Raw genomic sequence first — 22,971 nt, forward strand, 5'->3', positions numbered from 1 at the left:
GACTTTTTAAATATCTGAGATATTGAAAAAAAGTACAACATTAATGACAAAAAAAAAAAGAGAAATAATATATTTTCTCATCTAAAGTATTACTAGACCTGTATAATCTCAGACTTGGAAAATCTGGGGTCAATGTTGTTTTTTACTCTGTGGCAATCACTGACCAGTTCTCCTTCTCTAGATAGGAACTCCCTAACTTCTTTACTAATTTGTTGTTTCTAGATTCAGTAGAAGACCTTAGACACTACAGTTATACAGAGTTGGTATCTTCAGAGAAGAGTCATAATCTCCTAGACCTGATAAAATATTTTCCAGGCAGCTGCTTACCCAAAGCCATTGCAATTTTTTGCTACACACTGCCTAACTACACTGCTCTAGAACCAAATCATTAAAGGTTTCAAGAACCTAGTAGACCCATGCATATATTACCTTACTATACAGGTCATAGTGTTCATAAACTGCTGTAGATCAGTGCTATGACCATCACAGATGGCTTGAAATAGTGAAAAAAAAAGCTGCAGTTCTTTGGCCTTTCTACTTCTACTTAAGGAAAAGCTTATTTTTCAGAGCCAGAGGACAAAAGGAAAGTTGCTTCTCAATATGTTATGCCTGATGTATGCTTTTTATTTGATGGACGTGCTTGTAGAATTTACTACTTCTTCCTCTCATGGATCTGAGTATGAAATCAAATAGGATGGCAGAAAAGAGCAAATTAGCGTAGATTTTAACTTTCAGCCACACTGCATGGTGAAATCTACAATTATTTTTACAATTACAGTTTAATAAGAGAGGTAATGTTCATTTTCCATTATCAAACAGCTCCTTATATATTGTTTGTTCAATAGATCATTACTTCAGAAGAATTTACTTCAGAAATATCTCTTCATCACTTTAGAAAAGTGAAAAATTCCATTGAATTCATCACTAATATGTCTAACTTTTCTTCTTACAAACCAGAGTGTAGTCCTTTAATGAAGCAGAAAGGTTTCATTTTACCTAGAGTTGATGTCTGATGTCAAGATTAGACAATATGTACAAAAATTGAACAAGGTTTCCCTTAGACTCTCTGACTTCTTAAAATTGACCGCTATAGAACCTGTTTTTATCCAAAAAGGATCATATAGCATCTAACAGAGCTGATAATTTTAATATATGGTTCTTATAAAGCTCACTATACCATTATTTATTAAGTCAGGATTGATCTCTGAATATGAAAACTTTGACATAATTCATTTTGTTTTGCTCTCTGAATTCTTGACAGATAGGATTATATCAAAACTATTTTGAATATTAAACAGACAGAGATTTCCTTCAGGAATGTAAGCAAAGTAAACATATCGTGGAGAGAGTATTCAAATTTGAAAGCACAACCAATTCTACTACAAATGAGAGTAAACACAGTATTTTTAGATGTGTTCTTTAAAGAAAGATTGATCTACATCTGCTCCTCACTGGAAACCCCGGTCTTATCATGGTTAGATACATAATATTTGATATAAAAATCAGTGAATGGTGCTTATTTCGGTAACACAAAGCCATTTTTCCATGTTTATATCCTATTCTCTAAAATAATGTCATGTAAGAAAGGATCAGACAACCAAACATCTAGCTGAGCTATCAGCTTATCTTTATCTATTTTTTTCAGAAGGTGATTAGAATATACATTTTTCATATTCAGATTTGGTTTCCTTCAAGTAAGTATACAGTGAACACACACACTAAATTTTTATCAAGAATAACCTACACCTCCTTAAATTTTGAAAATGTAACAATATGAGCTAAGTTTAAAAACAAAACAAATATTCACTCTTAAGGCTTTGCAGGTAAGTTTGTTCTGACCAAAAATCAGCACGTAAAAAGTCAAAGATAACCATCCTCAGCTGCCCTCAAAATCTTAGAGACAGGTGCTTTTAGAGTAGTTTACATCTTTATACAGTACACAGAAAAGAGGTTGGTGGAATTGCAAGTAGGTTTAGAAGTCTGGGTAGAGCTTCACCATACAGATATTGAATATCAAGTGAGATGAACCTTGCCCTGAAAGTGAATGTGAAACTTTTATATTAGAAAGGTGAGTTCTCAGAGGACCCCAAAACACAGACAAAGGGAGGGAATCTCTGTTTCCCTTGATTTCCAATCCAAATTTGTTTCTGAAAAGAGAAAAAGTGGAATTGTACCTTCACTTTGCAAAAAATGTATCTTTGCTGTGCTCACCCATTTATAAAAATTGTACATATAATTGAAATTATTTTAACTCTCACACTTCATGCACAAACACATATATACACTGTAAATAAAATAATGATGACAACAAGCCTGCCAGCTTTCTCCTGGTCAGATAAATTCACAGTTGAGTTTTCTGAAGAATCTCAAACCTTAGTTTAGGAAAAATCTCCAGAGCTGTTAATTAAACCCTGCCAGGAAGTAATATAACACTGTTATCTTGAAGAAATTAAGTGGAAGAAAATAATGGGTTTGACTTTCCACTCTTACACTGGTTTCATGCAAATGTGAGGTGAAAAATCAGAGCTAACATGTCTGGTTTTCCCAAATATGCAGAACATATGGAATGAAAACGTTTTTATTATTCCTTTAGTAGATTATACCATCCAGTCATACCATACTGTATACTCAGCTGCTATCTCAATGTATATTTTTGTCATGTTCAATGAGATGTTAAAAGAACTGTAACTATATCAGAACTGAAGTGGAATAAAAGGAGACTAAATGGTGATAAAGCAGCTGGTACACGAAATGAGTGGGACTTAAATTTGAAAATATCCATATCCTTTTTTGTGTGTGAGAGAAATGCAATCCAATTTGTGATTTGGATCTCACATGCTGCAGCTGCCATAGGAAAGCTTCCAGTATATTCTTCAACCACGCTATGAGTCCTTCTCACTTAAGCTTCTCAAGATCAAAACGAATGCTCATTGCCTCCTTGGTAAAATCCTCTCTTTAATAAAAATGATTCATGTCTCTAAATTCTTCCTCTTACAAGAACTGGTGTTCTTTAAAAGACCTACCGCTAGCCCTTTGTTCAATTGCACAGATCTAGCAGATTTGTTAAGTTTTTGTTTGCTGAACAGGGATGATTTCATAAACGCTGACTTGCCAAAAGCAAACACATTTGGTGTTTGACGCATTTATGGAGGGAACTGTGTTGGCCAACATACCTCATTCCCTTGTTGTGGCTACCTTTGGGGAAAAAAAAGATAGGCTAAATGTGATGTTCAAGTTTTACAGGTGCTTAATTGTATTCTTAATACAAATTTTCTCTCTGTCGCTTAATTGCAGCTTTAGACTTAGATACAATGGCATCCCTACCTTTCTAGTGAAAGCTGTGAGCCAAAATGAGGGTCATGCCAATATCACCCTCTGCATCTGGCCCTTGGATCCTCACCTCACAGCTCTGAAATAATTCGTCATTGATGGGTGATCAACTAATAGGTTTTTTTCCTGAACCTGAAAGCAAGTATTCAAAGGCAGTTTTCTGAAACCTGGCATTCTATGAATGAATCACAGAGAGGAAACATGCAAAGGTGTGAACTGCCAGTCCCTACTATATGCTGACTTTCCCCAGCTTCCTTAGGGTCAGGAGCCTCCAAGCAGTAAAAGCCTCAAGGTTGCTTCATCCAGGTAATAAATGATGAGAAACAATTGCCTGGACAGTGCATTCTTTTCTGGAGAAGTAGAAAGTAAGCTCTTTCTCTTCCCCGGTTTTCTATACAGCCTTACCCAGTGATATTGTGAAAGCAGTCAGAAAGCTGAGGAATAAAAAAGTTCTATTTACAGAGCTCCCAACAGGTCACAGAATGTGGAAAGCAGATCCTGAACTGTGCAGGCATTTCACATATATCATATTCCTACCCACAGGATTAGCAGTATGACAGAGTCCAGCATTCAAGGCTAAGCTCCTGTCCTGCACTCTATTCCAGTGACTTCAGTTGCACTTCCATCAGGACATTAGAAGTTTATTACTGTGTTATTTTAATCAGAGATCACACAATAAGCCTTTAGCTGATTGCACCTATGCAAAGCAAGACTAGATTGCCATACCCTCAAATTTGTCTGCAAAAACCCAAAATTTTTTATGAATAGTGTCAGTAATTAAATAATACTCAACACCACACTTAAGTGGTCTGTGACAGCTAAGGACAGCTGTGGAGCTCGTGCTTTCTCAGAGATATTTTTAAACTCTGACTGCTGAAATCCATCAAAATGACCAAAAAACCCCTAAAGAATTATTTTAGTGCTCCAAAGATTTCTGATGTCCTGCCATTTATATCAGATTCCAAAGTGCTATTTTTTATAGTGATATATATATATTTAGGCACACATGCACATATTCAAATTAATGTATATATATTTAGTTTACGTATAATTACTGGGGAAAAATATTCCAGTGAAAAAGTGACCGTGTAAGTACTGCCATAAGAAAGATTTCTCAAGTGCACTTACCAAATTTTGCAGGTAAAGGTTTTTCAGAATACATGTCAGAAAAACCCCTATCTTCTACAATATCTACACACAAACATGCTGGAAGTACTGATCTACTCCATATGGTTTAAATTAAAATCCAAAAAATATATTATTTTAAAAAGTCAATGCTCTTGAGGCATAAATGGATTAATTTACCATTGACCTAGAAACTGCTCCAAAACACTTGCATTGAAGTTTCACAGCATCATGATGGTAGTTCAGGAAAAAAACCCCAAACAATTAAAATAGCAGACAAGTCCTGCAATGAAAGCAGGAAGTATTTGAAATTAGCAATGTTTCACTATGCTACTAAGCATAGTGACTTGCAAACTGAGCTACAGGTACATGTGCAAGCACCACTTCTCTAAAAAAGTACCTGAGAGTTGATAAAATAAGAATCTTCCTGATTTCACTTAACTTGACATATCATTTTTCGCTTAAGTTATATAGATAGCAAATTTACAAGGCAGACAGGATTTGGTCCCATGAAGATACACAGATGCTTACAGTCATGGGTAAGGAATAACTCCCTTGAAATCAATGCTCTGTCATACAGAGAGGGGAGATTTATATTCTTTTACTTTTTTTTGCAGAGCTGGGATCTTTATTAAGTTACTATAACAATTGATTTTACATCAGAAATGGACAGCTAACTCCCCCTTTAACGTTCATTTTAAGAGATGGATCAATAAGAGCACATGTTTTCTCATGAGCATTTCCTCTGAACTTCTGAATTTCCTTTTCTCCTTAAATGCTTATAAAACACTAGATATACAATAGTTCTAGTAAAGTCCACCACTGTTACCCTAGAGACAGAGTCACAGACCACGCTGGAGTCATGATAATTTAATTTGGTGGTTCTGATTGGCTAGAAGAGTGCAAACTGCTCTTTCTCCAGAAAGTATTAGTTGTTTGAAGAGACAAAATCACATTTGTTTTAGTTTAGAGATAAGAATCAACCTAAACGTGTAACCATTAGATCTAATACTGCCTATTTTCAGGATCATGCCACCACATTTCCTTAGCATATTTTTTGAATTAAAGAAGCCCGTGCCCACAAATCAGGGGACTATGGGTACAGAGCTGTTTAGAAAACTTTTCAGTATATTCCAATGAATATCAATGAGACTCAAACAGGACCAGGAGCTGGTGTTAGAAGACTTCAATGCACATCAGATTTCTCTGTTTTTACAAGAAAGCAAAGAGCTGATGCAAATTGCAGCAAAATATAGACTAAAGGGGAGAATATATTTATTTCCTTTATTTTCCACTTCTAGCAGTCACACTTAAAAATTATTACACATAAGTATTCTAAGTAGAAGACCCCCAGATTAAGAGGGAAGGGCATTTAAAATTAGATAATCTAACAAAATAGTCCACTTGTTGGATACAAAAATTTACTAGTCTCTCAGCTGTTGTTTTACAAAGATTAGAGATCAAATTTGACATCAATACATTACTGATACTGTCACGCTTCCTGAGGTCTAAGCTTCCCTCTATAAATAGTCTATCAATATTGAAAAATCATGTGTAATGGAAGGAGAGTTGGTTTCAGAGACCTGTTAAGAACCTCCTCACAAGCCAAAGGTGAGAGAGAAGATGAAACTTGTCCTGAACCACAAACCTCCAATGGAGTTGTGCTGCTCAGAATAAAGAAGCAAGATGCAGTCTGTGAAGTGTTGCTATATATTGCTGTTCCTGGAAGAGTAAGAAAGGAAGTGGGGAACTGTGAGAAACATCCAACAATCGTTTTGTTGTTGGTTGTTTCTGTTTCAGTTTGTTGGTTTGGTTTTTTTTGGTGGGGTTTCCCCCCCCCCCCCCCATGGTCCCTGGTAATTTACTCTGAGATTAAGAATGTAATTCTGCATAAAGGCTATTTGGCCTATCTGCTGTCTAACTCCCAAAATGGTCCTTGGCAACAACTGCATACTAATACCTGACCAAAAGTGTATGGCTTTAAACTGTAACTTGAAATTATTAAAACAAAATGCCCTATAAGAGAGCAGGCTAAAAATTATGATTATTGGGGAACTTCACCACAAAGCTTGGTGTTTTTAGAAACTCACATAATAAAAGTTTTGAAGAACTACATAAAGAAACCAATTAAAGGTATCTTTAATAGATAGCAAAAACAGACTAGGATTTTTTTAATATCAGGCTAAATGTAAAAAGTATATATATTTATTAATATGTAAATAGCCAAAATATGTTACAATTCTAGTGACATGGGACATCACCCTCAGGAGATCTAGTTCCACAAATGCCAAAGGTGCAGTTAACTAAGTAGTGTGCGGTTGGGTCTGAAATGCTGGTAGTGAGAGTGTAAAAGCAAAATGGTATGAAAACTACGACTTTCACCTTGTCAGGAGAAAACAAATGCTCATTTATTTAAAATACTGCTGGACTTATTTGTTACACAAAAACCGCATGAATTCTGTTACTTGACCAAGGCAGATTTTTGCATCAGTTTTATTTTAGAGAGCCAATGAAAGGTAAGATCACTTTTCTAAAGTTCCTTTGGAAAACTGGAATCAGCACCAGTGAATAGTGAATATTGACAAAGCTGAGACTCAGTAATGACTTCGGATATGACTTCTTTAGTGACAGTGCTCTGCAAAAGCAAGAGTTCCTTCAGGGTACCTACAAACTGAGACAGGCTTTTATATTAGTTATTGTAAGTGTTGTCTGTCTTCTAGTCACCAAAGACGTGCTGTGCTGTTGAAGAGCACAGCATTGGAAGAAAAGATATTTGTTTCTACTGCATTCAATAGCAGCTGTATTCTACACAATATTCACCGAGTCACCCTTAGAAAAAAGGAACACAGTAGAAAATATCTCAATGTATCTTTTATGCTTTGATTTCTTACTACACAAACGGACGTAACAACAAATAGTGACTTCTGAGAGAGAGAGGAAAAAAAGCCATACTGAGTACCAAACACGATTATACTATGGTAAACGCAAAACCCAATGAAGCTTTAACTAAAAACCATGACTGATGCTTCCAAAATTAGTTTGATTAAAAGAGGATAGCTATTCAACTACTTGCCAGCAATCCAACTCCAAGAAGTAATTCAAAGCAATACTCCTCCATAATGAACCCATTACAGCTTCCCATCATACCTCTAGGAATTCTCATAAACCTCTTACAAATTATATCTGTAAAGAAGCTTTGCGTGTGTTTGTTTAAAAATAGAAATAAGAAGTAATGTCTCTTGAGGGACGATTTATGTGGAATTGACATATTCTTTAGCTTAGTGGGTAACTTTTAGTTGTGCTCACTACTGACCTGAACTTTTCCTTGGCTCCTTGATTCATAGTTTGGTTAAATGAACTGCGTTTTATACCACTATCTGAAACTTAAAACAAAGAAACAAACACACAACAAACTACTCCTGATCATCTCTCTGAGATTGTTTCAAAACTGCTCATTCTTTCCTCATTCACTTGTATTTGTGAGCTGTGTTAGTTTTATGTATGTGAGAAACATGATGGTGACTATTATACCTGGTGAAAGGAGACAGGGTTGTTTCTTCCGATACTAAACTGGAAGCTGATGGAGAATTCCAAATTTGGTTTTATTATCACCTGTTGGTTTATTCAAACTTTAAAAACCTTTTGGTCTCTTTTAGTAACCAGCTGAAAATTCACAGGCCACCTCAAGCAAGCTACAATGTTCCCAGTCTGAGGAGATGAACATACACACTACTGTCAGATCTTTATTTGAAGCTCAAAGGTTGATGTTGACAGCTTTATTTCAAGCAATAGATGGGGGGTGTGTGTGTATAGTGTAAGTTACTAATTTCATTCTTTTGCTGAGCAGAGTTCAGCAGATATTTAGCTTTATGCTCCACTGTTCATCACAGTGCTAGCCAAGCCATCCAAAGCTTCAGACCAACAGAGGCCATATATGTTTTCAAACCTTACAAGATACATCAAATCCATCCACTGAGCCAATCCAGAATTCAGGTTCCCAACTACATGAAACAGAGACTCAGTTACTAACCTGAAATAATTTTCTGCCTGCCTACTATGAATATAGAGGTATAGTAAAGAATAGAGGTTTCCATAACTTGATGTCAAAAAATCTCTTTGCTTCATCAAAACGGTACATTAATACTTTTTTATTTGCTAAGAAATATAACATTCTAATATTAATTTTCTCCTCATAATATTTATTTTACTAATGGAGCCCTAGGACTATAATAAAACACACTGCAAATAGCATGCCTTGAAAAGATTCATCTGAAATGACTGTATGACATTAGAGAGTCAACATAGACTTTTTCAATACAGTTATATTAACAAAGATTATCTCAACATAGAGAGGCTTATCTTTTTGGACTCCTTCTGAGGAATACGCTTTCCCGTAATACGATTTGGGACTTACAGAACTTGGGCCTTATTCTGAAATGCTGTTTATCAGAGCCTGCCATTACAGAAATCAAGTCTACATTAGTGTTTTAGTTTGCTTCAGGAGGTCTGAAGCAAATGTCCCTGTTGTCTCAACTTGCTTTGCTTTTCATCATGAAGTGATTTCAGAGTGTCTGAACGGGATCCCTCCTGGATGAAATGAAAGATGATGTCTGAGAGTGTATCTAATGCTTTCCATCCATTCGTGGACATTCAGCCAGCTGGACCAGACTAGACCTATTCCAGAACAACACATCTGGTCCCCAAAAGTGGATGACACAGACATCAGATCCTCCTCCTTTGATCTAGAGATTAACTTTTATTCTGCCACACTACTTACTAATGGAGACATAAGCACAGGAATCCAGATCAAGTAACTTCCCTTACACCTTGGTTAGGCTTATAGCTCAAGCGTACCTCCACATGGAGTCACACCCTCATTGTATTTACAGTGCCACTGGCATCTCTTTACCAATCTGGCTTTGCTCAGAACCAACATTGTACCAGCTGATAGCATAGACAAAGTCATTCCTCACACTGTGCCACCACCATGCATGCAGCATTAGAATATTTAATTACAAAAAAATATATAAAATCAACTTATGCTTTGTTAGACCTATCACTAGAAATAACACATTTCACAGGAACAAGCACTCTTAGTCATGTGAAACTGTATAATTCCTCCTAGTGAAAAAATATAAACAGATCACTTAAATTTCCATGAATCAGTAATTCTAATTCTTTCAGTGGAAATACTGGTTCCATATTTTTCTCATTTATTTACATATTTGAGTGAATCACAGTATCACATGAATTATGTCAGCTGTCACTTCAAAACAATCCTAGCCTCAGCCTTCCATAAATGTTATGCTAAGCATAACTGCCAACTGAATATTGAACTAGACAGGAATAGATGAGGTGAAATAAAATTTATTTACTGAAATCACTACTAAGAGATTTGGTATTAAAAATCTTGTGATATATATTTACACTACTCCATTCAAAATGAAAATACAACCTATGAATAAAGGTAAAATTGGACTGTTTACTTTAATGCTTCTATCACAGTAATTTACCAAAAATAGACGTAACTATAGGCTAATAAGTTCCTCAGCAAAAAAGTTTACTCACATCTCAACTTCTTAAAAACCATTAAAATCATGAACTTTATTGCTTGCCTTCAATCATAGGACAGTTCAATATGCCAAGTATTTTGCATTGTCTGTCTTCACCCACTTTTTTCCTTGCCTTAAGACAAATGTAAGAAAAAGAAGAAATCTGCAGGTAGATCACCCACCTCTCAATATCATCAGCTGATGCTGTTGATAATGAAGACTATATGAGTAAATGCTATGACATAACATTGAATAATGTTATATGACATTAACATGAATAACAGGCAAGCAACAGATCCTCTTGCCTTACAAATTTATGAAATATGTACAAAAAGACTGAGGACAAAATAAAGTGAATACTGTGATAGTGTCCTGGTTTCGGCTGGGATAGAGTTAATTTTCTTCCTAGTAGCTGATTTAGTGCTGTGTTTTGCATTTAGCATGAGAATAATGTTGATAACACGCTGATGTTTTACTTGTTGCTAAGCAGTGCTTACACTAAATCAAGAACTTTTCAGCTCCCCGTGCTCTGCCAGGTGCACAAGAAGCTGGGAGGGGACACAGCCAGGACAGCTGACCCAAACTGGCCAGAGGCATATTCCATACCATATGACATCATGCTCAGTATATAAACTGTGGGAACTTGGCTAGGAGGCACCGACCGCTGCGTGGGGATGGGATGGGCATCGGTTGGCGGGTGGTGAGCAATTGCATCACTTGTTTTTCCTGGGTTTTGTTTCTCTCTTGCTCTCTCATTGTTTTCCTTTTCATTACTACTCACTTTTACTCTTCTGCTTCTCTCCCCCATCCCACTGGGACAGTGGGGAGGGTGAGCAAGTGGCTGTGTGGTGCTTAGTTGATGACCGGGGCTAAACCATGACAGTTAGTTAGTAATTATACTAATTCCATTTACTTATATTTTTCCAAGTCTAATGAATTGTTTCTATGCAACTGTATCTTTCTCTAGACTATACCTTTCTCAAAACAAAACAAAAAAAATTTTAAGTGCTGATATACAGTATCTCCAGCTCTTGAAGGAGATCTAATTAGCACAGGCTTATCAGCTGATGTAGAGGGCTACATCTATGTTCTTGTAGCTAACTAATTCAGGCTTTCAGACAGTAAAAGCTATACTGAGAAGAATTTTGAAGTTATACACAGTACTAAAATCTAGCCAGGAAAGCACTAAAAACTTCCTGACCAAACATCCTCTTTTACTAAATACCAGCAAGTGGTACTGTCCTCTACTTGGTCCAATGTGTACAAAATCAAGGAGGAGGCAGTATGATCTAGATCTTAGACAACTACTAGGAATATATTTGAAATGTACGATTAAATCAGCAAATTACTGTCCTCCCAGGCAGGGATGGGAAAGCTTCAGCAGTGCTGCATAGCAAGATTGGTAATATTCATCAAGGGAAAAACCATGCCATTTCAAATAGGTTATAATCTCGATTTATACAGGATGTTCAGGACACCCATCTACAGAGACACAATCTGTGCTCTCAGAACAGGCTATGCCTATATTGTTCCATTTTTTTCCCTATAAGGAAAGCTTATTATCCAAGCATTCTGCTGTCTTACTTGACGCAGCTTGGGTTCAGTTAAGAGAATGGGCCAACCAGTATCAAATCAACACACATTATTGTGTGATAATCCTTAGTATTCTTACTATTCTGGAAAATACTAGTACATTTCTTCCTCTAGTTTTATTTTCTATACAAGTTATGGTAAAAGAAGCCCAGGTTCAGAATCCAACACTGAAGGCACTTCTGAAATTGAGCCAGAAACATGGTTTCTAGCTATGATTCAGAAACTGTACCATGGTCCTATTTCTGGAATGGGAGGAAAGCACTCCTGTTGCTGCTATTCCTCCTACTGTTCCCCAGTTTTTTTGGTCACATACACTCAGCTGCAAAAGAAACAGCACCTCTGTTTTAGCCCCAGTGCTTCTGGCAGAAAAAGGAAAGATACTTTCTGACTCTACTTCATTACTTTGCAAAGTAGAATCAGCCACACTCTGAAGAACAGGAATTCTGCTTGAAAAAGATACATTGACTGCTCTGCTTGGTTACTGTTCAGTTTCAACACATGAAAAAATGCTATTATGTGGAAAAAAATAGTTCTGTATGATAAGCAAAAGAAAAATTGCCATGAATGTTGACTTAAGACACGAAGTCTTTAAGCTCTTTCTGTTTTGTTTTATGTATGTATTTTAAGGTCCTGTATTCTTTGCTTACTCTAATCATCATATTTTTTGAGTAAATAACATAATTTACTAAGTCTCTACCACTGAAAAATACTATAGACAGGATCCTTCTATGCTCGATTATTTTTTAACTGTTTTTTGGAAAGCATATGTCTGTGTTTGTGCCTATGTTTAGTTTCATCTGTGGCTTTTGGGGAGAAGGATTAGTTTTCCTGATTTCCACTACTAAATTTATGGCAATTAGACTTAAATTAGAACCATAATGTTTCTCATTTCCTCCTTAAGCAAGGTGTGTTTCCACCCAGAGGAGGATGCAAATGTATCCATAGATCAAAACAGTCAGTTAACATTCAGTCAAGTCACCCTTCCCAGATCACTGCATGCAGAACGGCAGATTCATAAAAACTACCAGACCATTTTATTGACTGGCTGGGAAAAAAAATATCGAAAATGTCAGGCCATGCAGAGCTACTGATTTTTAAGCAGGAAGAGGGGATGTGGTGGCAGTTGGGGCAGCTTTCAGCACTATTCCAGCTAAAACTCAGAAGCTAACCAGAAAAAAGTAGCTTTTCAAAGATACTGCCTGTGTCATGGGTGTGGACAGGATTGCTGGTGGTGAGGACATTGTCTTTCATGAGTTCTGACGGCCACAAATCACAATTCTCTGGCACAACAGAATTATGCAAAAAAATCCTCGTTGAAACAATATTATTTCTCTAGATACTTAAGGCACATTACATGAAATACTTCACAACAACACAGTTCTAGGGCTTTTTATCTGAACACTTAGATGATGTTCTTATTTTCCTGTCAGCCTGAATAATTCTGTTCCATTTTTGGAGTCCAAGTGCCACATTCTCACCAACTTGGTAAAATGATTAAACCTACTACTTGTCAGTATAGCTGCACTGATTAACAAATGCTTACAGTTTTCTCCATTCTACCAAAAAAAAAAAACCCAACAAAAAAAAAAACCCAAAAACCAGCAGTACCAGATTAAACTTCTTGAAAGTTTTTTTGGCGTGACATGTTTTAATGCATAAAATTTTTAAATATTTCTCTTCAAAATTTTATAATTGTTTGAATACAGACCACATCAATATTTTGGGGTACATTTGGATTAATACTGCATTAACATGTCTGTATCTGAGCAGAAAAGCTTTCAGTTTGTTCTTCACAAAACAGGCAATAAAAATACATATCACAGAATAATAATAGTAAATAAGAATAAATAGCACTCACTTGTAATGTAAGACCAGCTTCTATTGCCATTGGTCATTTATTTCTGAGTAAAAGAGCCTGTAAGCATATTCCCCACACTATTCCTCTGAAATTCCTAAATACCAAAATTATATAAAACCCACTTATATGGTTATAAATACTTCCAAACTATTTGCAATGCAAATCACTTTATTATTGTCTCCTGCCTTTGACACTGCCCAGACTTTTTAATGATTTTTTTTTTTTGGCTACAGGGTAAAGCACTGGGCCAGCATTACTACCTTCTGTCACTGTTAACATGTCGGAAGTCTTTAAACACACCTCCCTGTCAGCCTTTCTGTCACTGTTGTTATTTATATTCATTATCATGGCTTGCAAACCTTCTGAAGTCTACAACAACCTACATGATCTGTGCCGCAACTTTTTTCACACAACACCAATTTTCAGTTGACTCCTGTTATGGTTGGCCTTTTAGTGATGTTTACCATTACTGATACAAGTTACTGGCTATGGACTTGCAGCTTCCACAAAGAACATGCCTCTAGTACTTTTCTATGATGTTTGCAAAAAATGTACTGTGACAGTGCATTAAGTGAGAAGAGAAAAATCTTTCAGGCAAAAGTAAGGGAGGAATCCCATGCTTGGCAGAGGGTTGCTGGAAGGAGCTGCCCACATGCTTGGCCAGCTGAAGGGTTCAAGATAAGATCAGATTCCACAGTTCTGTGGACCTGGTGACACAGCATTGAAAGTACACACAAATTTTTGGCCCTATTCTGCATGTTATATACAGTATATTTTCTATATGTGCAATTAAGTCTGCATAGAGTAGGAATAGAGTCATCAAATACACATTTTACAAGAATTTTGTAGTGGTACGAATGATCAGGTCAGATATAAGGCATCTAATAACCCACCCTCATCACCCAGTTTTTTTATAGAACTGGGGGTTTCTGCGTAGAAACTCAAAAGCTATTGTCTTTACTATTAAATTACATTGTATAGCAATATCTGAGGCAACAAAACAGTCAAAACGAAAAGTTATGGCCTACTAAACATAGTATAGCGTGCCCGCCCAAAGCAAAACCTAAGGATAAATGTATGCTAATAAGTGCAATTATAAATTTTAACAAGATACTTTCTCTTACAGGAGAGGCTTTTTGTTTCATTTACTATTTCCATATAAGAAGATACATGAAAGAACAATAGGATTACTGAAACACTAAAACTACAAAACAGTATAAAACAGAAGTTCTGGGTAAGTATTCAGCTCATTTAAACTATTAATATGGCAATTAATAGGCAAATTAGTGAGTGCATCTAGGATTTCTTATAGAATATGCTTTTCTTCATGGCCCTTAAGTTGTCCATAAAAGCAGCTTGATTAGAAAATATTTTTTCAGTGCATTAATGTTTCCCATTTTATAACCAATAGCAAAGTTTAAAATATCCCCTTTTTAACCCAACCTTTTCCACTTGTATCATTACTTTATGCAAATAACCACTAAATACAGTGAAATACAAGACCAACCAGAGAGCAAGGCAACGTTACTACTTGAACTTTGTTGTTTACAATGTTCGTGAAAGATACATGCTCACTGTGGGACTGCTGGCAAACTAATTTATCCATATAGAGTAGCAGAAATACTATCTTTTTATCAAGCTTGAAGACAAAAAGAAATAAAATCACTGCTTTCTGTTATATAGCTGCAGAGATCTGCCAAGGTTGGTATGAGCAAACTGAGATGAAACAGAGATACTGAAATACAAAGCACTGGACTTTGATATTGCCTTGGTTATTGTAAAACTAAACCTTGTTCATAATAGCATTACAACTCCTTCCTTTCATACAGTGTATAACTTCTTTATATGACCTCCTCTCATAACTTTTTTCTACTTTAATTGCTTTAATCAAGCATAGTCTAGGGATCAAAGCTTAAGCTTCTTTTAATTAGGTGGTTCGGCAAATATACTGAATCAAATCACGCTTTTAACATTTGCAGAATTTCAGGACAGATTTCCTGAGCAGAACAGAGGTATTAGGAATTTCATAGCTTCTAGATAGTTGCAGATATCAATGTAATTTTCAAATTCAATACTCCTTCTGAACACTAGGCATCCTGGAAACTAAAGTAGCTAATAAAACACAATGAAGTGGAAGAGAAAGGGGAAATGAAAAAACTCGTTTATCCATCCAGTGTCATTGCAGGTGAAAATATAATTTTAAATGTTGGAATTAGTTGTGGAGAAATTCCTTGTTACTTTCATGTACTAAAAATAAAGTTCATCACGCAAAAAAATCCCTGAATTTGAAAGTTATGGCAGAATTCTAATTTCAAGTAATGCTCACTTACAAAGAGAACACACTTTATAAAGTTGATTTTAAAGCAGACTACTCAAAGCATTTGATGAAGATCCTAATAAATGCTCAAAAACTTGTAGAGATATCCACTAATTATGGTTCTCACCAGCCCAGGTGCTCTGCTAGATACATCTCTGTATAGCCAGTCTGATTCCTTGGCCAGTAGAGGCCAATTTGGTCTTATTTCCGAAGAACATCATTGAAATGATAATAATAAAGGTACAACTTGCACACATGCTTTGTGCTTCTTTCAGTACCATTTCTGTTGCTGAAAGAATGAATATGTTGTGATTTTGAATCAATGGACAATTAATTCAGCTGCTGAATCATTACATCGATGTATAGTTAATTCAGTAGCTTAATCACTCGTTACCCTCCATCAGTCAGAGTCCAGGCCCTCATCTCACAGTTTTTGTATTTGTTCAGTTTTAAACATGCTAGACATTCACTTTCCCAGGATTGTTTTCACACATTCAGGTTAAATACCAGTATATATATTTCAAAGAGCCATTAAGCTGTCCCGTAACTTTGCAAGCTATTTAAATGAAAGAGATTCTCTTTCTCAAAGAGATTACAATGTAACATACAGAAATAATAGAACACGTAAGAAAGCAAAATATGAAAGTAGTTTAAAACAGATCAAAGCAATTACAAGAGTCATATGAAGTCCTTCTCAGCAATTATTACGTTTGTAAACAAAGACTGAATTAACTCAAGAGGGAAAAAGAAGACACCATGAACATGGTGGTCAGATGTTAGGAAGCAAGGAACAACAAAGGAAGCCAAGGCAAGAACTGGAAAGTTGCTTCACAGATCTTTCTTTATATTGCACATATATAAACAAATAAATAGAAAAAATAATTTCAAAGTGGGCAGCACAGGGAAATATAGGCTTTCTTTAGTCAAATTTCTTTAATTTTTCAGGGATTCTTTTAGCACTGTTAACACCAAGCCATTCTAGAACACAAACACAGACTGTCCTGAATTAGCAGCTTTACATTCCGAAGTCATTTAACTCCACATTGCTCATTAAAGTATCCAGAATGCAACAAGAAATTCAGTTATATTTCCCTTTTATTTATTGTCCCCTCTTAAAAATCAGTAGGAAGAAATAATTTTTAAAAGAGAATTTTTTGTATGTGGGATAATGTCTACAGTAATCAGAGAGACTGCTAGTAGCAACAATACATACTGTAAAAAAATTATATACTTCATTGTTAGTGCTTACTTTCATAAAGTACCATATAATAAAATAGTCAATTTGGAACCACAACCAAACAACCTAATTTTAGTGACTTTTTCAATTCGACACACTCAGAAAGAATACCTGACGTCAGGAACTGTGTTTAAGAGCATAGCTACAGGAGGCTGTACAGAATATTTAGATGTCAGTGTGTGAAAAAAGTAGTCCTGCTGTAGAGGAACAGGCCTGGGGCATTCATGTCTCTGAATCACTGCCAGGATCAGCAGATCGTCACTGTTAGGAGGATGCCACTCTTTCTGCACAGCCCTCAACTATCATTTGACATCACTGTAAGAAGGGTAAGACAGTAAAATTAAAAACAATGGATTAAAAGAAGTCAAGAAATGCAGTTATTGGACCCAAAGAATGGGGTACTTGTATTTTGTGAAAGAATTTTGCCATACATTTTATGATCAACTTTTACTTGCCTCAGATTGTTTGCTCGGGTAGTATACACAGGATTTATTACATATTAAAGACATCACTTTACAATAGCATAAAACAACAAAAAAGACAAAATTGTTACACAATTAGGAATGGAAAGGTTATTTAAATCCTAACTGTATCAGAGGCTGAGCTGAAAAAGCTATTGCCACTTTAAGTAGCGGAGTGTTTGAATTGCCCTGCAGGGCTGGAGTGCTCTAAGGAGCAGCTGGGGCAGTGGGGTTGTGGGTTTTTTTTATTATTGTTAAATCTTAGTGTAGGAATACATAGTTTTCCAGAGCTAAGGCACTGAAGATTTCTTTTAATTAAATGCTACTGAAAGATGGTTGTAATTAGACTGATTTCCACTTTAGATTTAGAGCATATATTAAATTCTTACCTTTAGCTAAGCACACAAGCTTATTTACCTGAGTGAGGCAAAACCTGGCTTATAACTGAGAACCTTAATAATCCTGACAATAGATTCTGCTGTTCTATGTGATTACTATCCACATGAATCAAATTAAGCGTCAGCTAGGAAGAAACTACATTCAGGATTAATATAAAAACAATCCAGAAGACACAACTTACAAAGTTTTAAAAATATTTTTTTGTATAATATGACTTTGGAATTTCTGATAATGCCAGCACAATGCTTATCTGAACTAAACAGAAAGACAGTGTGGTCCATCTAAGGAACTATAAATCTAATGATTTGTAAGATGATAATATTATTGGGAAAAACAATCAATAGCAAAATCATTGTGAACGCAATTTTGTTTGTTTAGGAACAATTTACATGCTGATTCTTTTAAGGCAGCAAACTTACTGTGATGATATTGATTTCTTACATATTTTCTCCTACCAATACAAAACTAATTAACACATAAGCTTCTTAACCTATTAGCTACTCTTACTCAAAGTTTACCTATTGTTTAAGTACCAAGAAAAATCCTTTCAGTTTTATTAAAGTTCACTTACCTGAAAAGTATAAAACCGGGTCCCATTAGGAGGATGCACTTTAGGAGAGGCAGAGACAGCGTTCATATCCGAGAATATCATTTCTGGTCACACACACAATACAATCCACAGAGAGCTACAGATGCAGAGTAGAGCGCTAAGCTCGGAGATAAATCCTGTCATACATTTAGGGAGGCAATCGTACAAAATGCAGTCTGCCCCATCCGTTCAGACGTACAGTGACAGCACTTTGAATTCCCCACTCCTACATCTGTGAGCTAAACTGTAAGGTCATTCCTCCCTGACCTCTGGCTCAACTAGCCCTTTAAAATATGCACAATGAATAAAAAGTAGAAATGCCGAAGAAAAGAGAGCTAGAACCTACAGTACATGGAGCTTGTGCAGAATCTGGCAATGCTTTGGACCTGCCCATCTGTTCTCAACGATAATCACCTCCCTCCACCACAGCCTTGCAAAGTGATTATGCTAAGCATCCCAGTTAACCAATAACACACAGTTTCATTTCAAGCAAGCACGCACAGTGAAAAACAGAGGACCTCTTCTGACTAACCTGAAGCATGCCTTGTGTTCAGTTTATAGCTGTATTTGATAACAATGATAATTTTATCATTGCAGTTGCTGACAGCTATGTTAACACATACCAACTTGCTTTAAATAACACGAAGGTGGGGTTTTTTTTGTTTTGACTGTCTTGCCTAGATAAAAGAAACAGTGTACCGCTCTTCAAATTAACATTTTTTGTATTTCTTCATTTTTGGGTGCTACTACAGACTGCAAATAGTGAGAAATAAATATTTTTGATACTGTTCACAGAGCTACAGTCAGTTTAAATATAACACATGTTACAAGCCTCTCTTTTCTCTTTCAATTCTTTTTTCTCATCCTCTCTCTGAATCTCTCTTTAGGAAAGGTTTACCTGATATTTCTAAGCATAAGGTTGAAATTTATTCTGAGTCTTCTCGTGCTTCGCAAAGCTATAGACCTACAGCTTAGCTCATTAGCTATACACAATATCTTTAAAAGTTACTTTTTAAGGTAAATAACACTTGTGAACACCTGCACTGAACATCCAAAAAGTATTGTCTTTTTTCTTCACACACAGATCATTTGAACATTAAAGAAATTAATATTCAAAGACCTTGACACCTTTTAGCAACAAAAAATAAGTGTTCCATTTACAAAAATTGAAAAGTAGGGTTTCAGTAAAGAGTAAAAAAATGTAAAATGGTTGGAAAACGAACTTTACATGTTCTGTCAAGCACTTTGTATTTTATTCATAAGGTTTAAAAGAGAGACAGAGAAACCACTTAAGAAGTGGTACTTGTCAAAAATCTAAAAGCCTGGTGAGTTGCCAGGCTGCCTCTGTTTGTTTTATCGTAATGCTTTTAGCAACTGAAGACAATACAGCTTCTAAAGTAAAATGACTACAAAAGGAGTTGGGATAGATACAGGGATGTCTGTTTAAATGTGTATGCAGTGTGGCGCATACCACAATAATCATATTTTTTAAGCCCAAGAGAAAAAAATCTTCTTAGATCTAGTCATGTCTCACAATTTCTTACAATTACCTTGATATTGCTTCTATAACATTTACTGAATCAAAGCAGAACTACTGTCTGGAATATATTCTTGAGACCTAGATTTCAGATTATGGATTATTTTCCCTTCTTTGAGTTCTCTTCCAGAAGATCTAGACGCTGGTATTAGCAAAGGGGTCCCTCAACTGGTCAAAGGAAAGATACCAGATTGTTGGTAATCTGAGTATAGAACCTTTTATTTTGAGCTAATACTTTCTCCTTTACTTTACCTACCTACCAAACATGCGCTATTTCCCCGCAGTGCAGTGAGTAAAGTTTCTTTTACGGACACTTAAGATCGTTTGCCCTGAAAGATGACAGAAATTTACCTCTTAGTTTCCTCACCACATGCAGAATTCATGTGCAAAATCCCACGTACATTTCTCCAGTAGACAATTACTTTCTCTACTAAATAACTGTACCTAACTAATAGTTTGAACTTCTCTTGCTCCAACTTTCACAACTTTTTAATCCTCGTTTCTACCAGGGATATAGGGAAATCAGTTCCTCTTTGCTTTTCAAAATACTGCTCCAAATCTCTTCTCTGTTGTTTTGGCTTTCCTGCTTAGGTGAAGTAATTGGCACTTAAAAAACCACCACCACCACCACCACCACCACAAAAACCCAGCAACTCGCCCCCTCCCCACATTTAAGTTCCAATAAACACATCTCCCTAGTTAATCAGTATAGGTCTGGAGAGAAGGCATGGCATTGTAATTGTTGTTCGATCTCTCCACTAACTTTTACCTCCTGTGAAAATACTCCCAGTAATGAGTATGAATTTTCTTTTAGCTCACTGTGAAACAGGTTAACACCGTGTTCTTGCAGGATCCTCATGGACTCAGAATCTAATTTTGATGTAACACTCAAACAGCTTGAAAATATTTGCATTAAGCAGTGTTTTTCTGAAAAACACAAAACCAGCCTCTTCTCGGGAATTGGTCAGAGTAAAGGTAAATTCAGTAAGTATGAACTGATGCATGGCAGAATGCGTGTTCACAATTACAGAGAGAGAAAGTCACATCTCAGAAATGCCAGCAACCCCAAAGCTGGGATTCAGCTCTCTCTTCGGAACAAGGAGCTGAAACCAGGTCTCCCATGCCTAATTGAATGCCACAACCACTAAGCTGGGTATCAAGCAACACAGCCCGAAAGCGAGCAGAAAGTGGAACAGAACAGAAGAAATTAAATAGACTCAACAGGACAAATGGAGAAATAGACCTACAGACCATGACTACAGCTCTCTGGTAGAAGTGCTCACAAAGGACGTAATTCCAATTGAAATACTTGCTCCACAGAGTCTTCCAATGAATGGCTTAATTATTCCATGAAATTAGAGTTGTAGTGTAGGAAAAAAAGATCGCCTATATGAAAAGGAAATAAATCATACATGTTTAAAAGTATGAGACGGGTCAATGCTCATGAGATGGCTTTAGTTCCAATTACTTTTGAATGTGTGTGTTACCAAGCTCTGAATTTATATCATATGTGTTATGTTGTCTTTGCATTTTAATTAGATGCCCCTCTCCAAAACTTTCAGTGTGGTATAATTCTTTTTTAAAAAACTAGTGTTCTTTTTTGATGTGTAGCCTATTGTTTTTTTATAGTAGATAAAAAATTGTAGAAATACGTTGATATACGTAGATATGTAGGTATACAGATATGTATTTAAAAAACAGTAAGTTACACATTAAAAAAAGAAGGGGAAAAAATATAATATATATATAATCAGAACACTATGTGAAGTACTTTGAAAATGCAGGGACACTAATACAAAAACTTGTATCTCTGACTGCAGAGACATGATGCACTTTCTTAAATTGACAAACACTTATATTTTTAATATGCTAATGCTTGTGTGATATAGTTTCTCTTCAGAATACGTAGTGCAATAGAAACACAGATGTTTTGAGTTAAGATTTAAATCACCAGGTCCTATTAAATTAGGTGAGTAATTACCCAGAAACATGGACTTTATATCACATACTGTTCTCATTTCTGCCTCTATCAGGGAAAACCATGTTAAAGAAAAATGACTTCCTCCAGGAGCAATGAGAGTGTGTGATTTTCAGAACATTAGAGGGCTTTCACATTAAACCCAGATGACATCACTTTTAATGCACAGACTCACAGAAACACTACCAAGCTTCCAAAATCTACAATACTGTACTTGAACTGATGTTTCTTTTATATCTGCTGTTGTAGACATTCATATAGAGGGAGCATCATATGATACATTACTGATTTGGCTAAAATTCTCTGAATTTGCTTTAAACTGAAAACTGTTAATATTTAAAGAGTTCTGACCTCCAGCTGTTAATGGCTGAATATATGTTAAACCTTTACCACAGTTCAGACAAAAGATATTCAAATTGCATATCAAATCGCAAGGAATATCTTCATAAAGTCAGACATCACATCTAATTGTTCTCCATATCCAAATTAATTTACAGTTCCTTTTTAGCTCATTTAATGAAGTTCTACATCAAAAGTATTTCCATTTTTTCCATCAAAAAAGCAACACAAAAACATATTATTCAACAAATGAGTATACTTTAAAGAATGTATAAAACTCATACACATGAAGTTTCAGAAGCTAACCTTTCCCAGCTGGTATAGCTTCCAGAAAGCAAAATGGGAAGGAGAATTAAGGAAAATGAAACATAGTACAAGGAAGTTTTTGCTCCCTTTCAGCCTTCTGGCACAAACCAAAAATCCTTCTAGAATGGAAGACTTGCAGAAGTAGATCAGCTTATCTTATTGATCAGTAAAGACTGTTATTCATCCTGTTCCTGTAATTAAGAGCTGATTATCAACATTTTCCACCATTGCTCTTTGTTGCTTTGTATCTTGAATATACAAATACCAATGCTTGTAAAGGGAAGCACGTCTTAAAAGAGCAAGTGCTGGTACTAAGTCAGTATGCACCTATGAGCACTATTTTAACCTCA

The 22,971-nt window shown here is 35.8% G+C and overlaps 1 protein-coding gene across 6 annotated transcripts in view; it reads right to left on the minus strand.

Moving 5' to 3' along the window:
* The window catches only part of PPFIA2 (PTPRF interacting protein alpha 2), a 347,812-nt gene that overhangs the window by 221,485 nt on the left and 103,356 nt on the right, over window positions 1-22,971 (minus strand). For 3 of the 6 annotated variants that reach the window (XM_064450247.1, XM_064450238.1, XM_064450236.1), the window contains exon 1: window positions 18,444-18,856. The exons of the other annotated variants lie outside the window; for them this stretch is intronic. In XM_064450247.1, the coding sequence (XP_064306317.1) occupies window positions 18,444-18,524 (81 nt within the window). In that variant the 5' untranslated portion in view covers window positions 18,525-18,856. Of the gene's footprint in view, window positions 1-18,443; window positions 18,857-22,971 lie in introns of those variants that run through there. 6 annotated transcript variants of the gene reach the window in all.

This window comes from Phalacrocorax carbo, chromosome 1 (genome assembly GCF_963921805.1).
Source record: "Phalacrocorax carbo chromosome 1, bPhaCar2.1, whole genome shotgun sequence".
NCBI classification, from domain to species: Eukaryota; Metazoa; Chordata; class Aves; order Suliformes; family Phalacrocoracidae; genus Phalacrocorax; species Phalacrocorax carbo.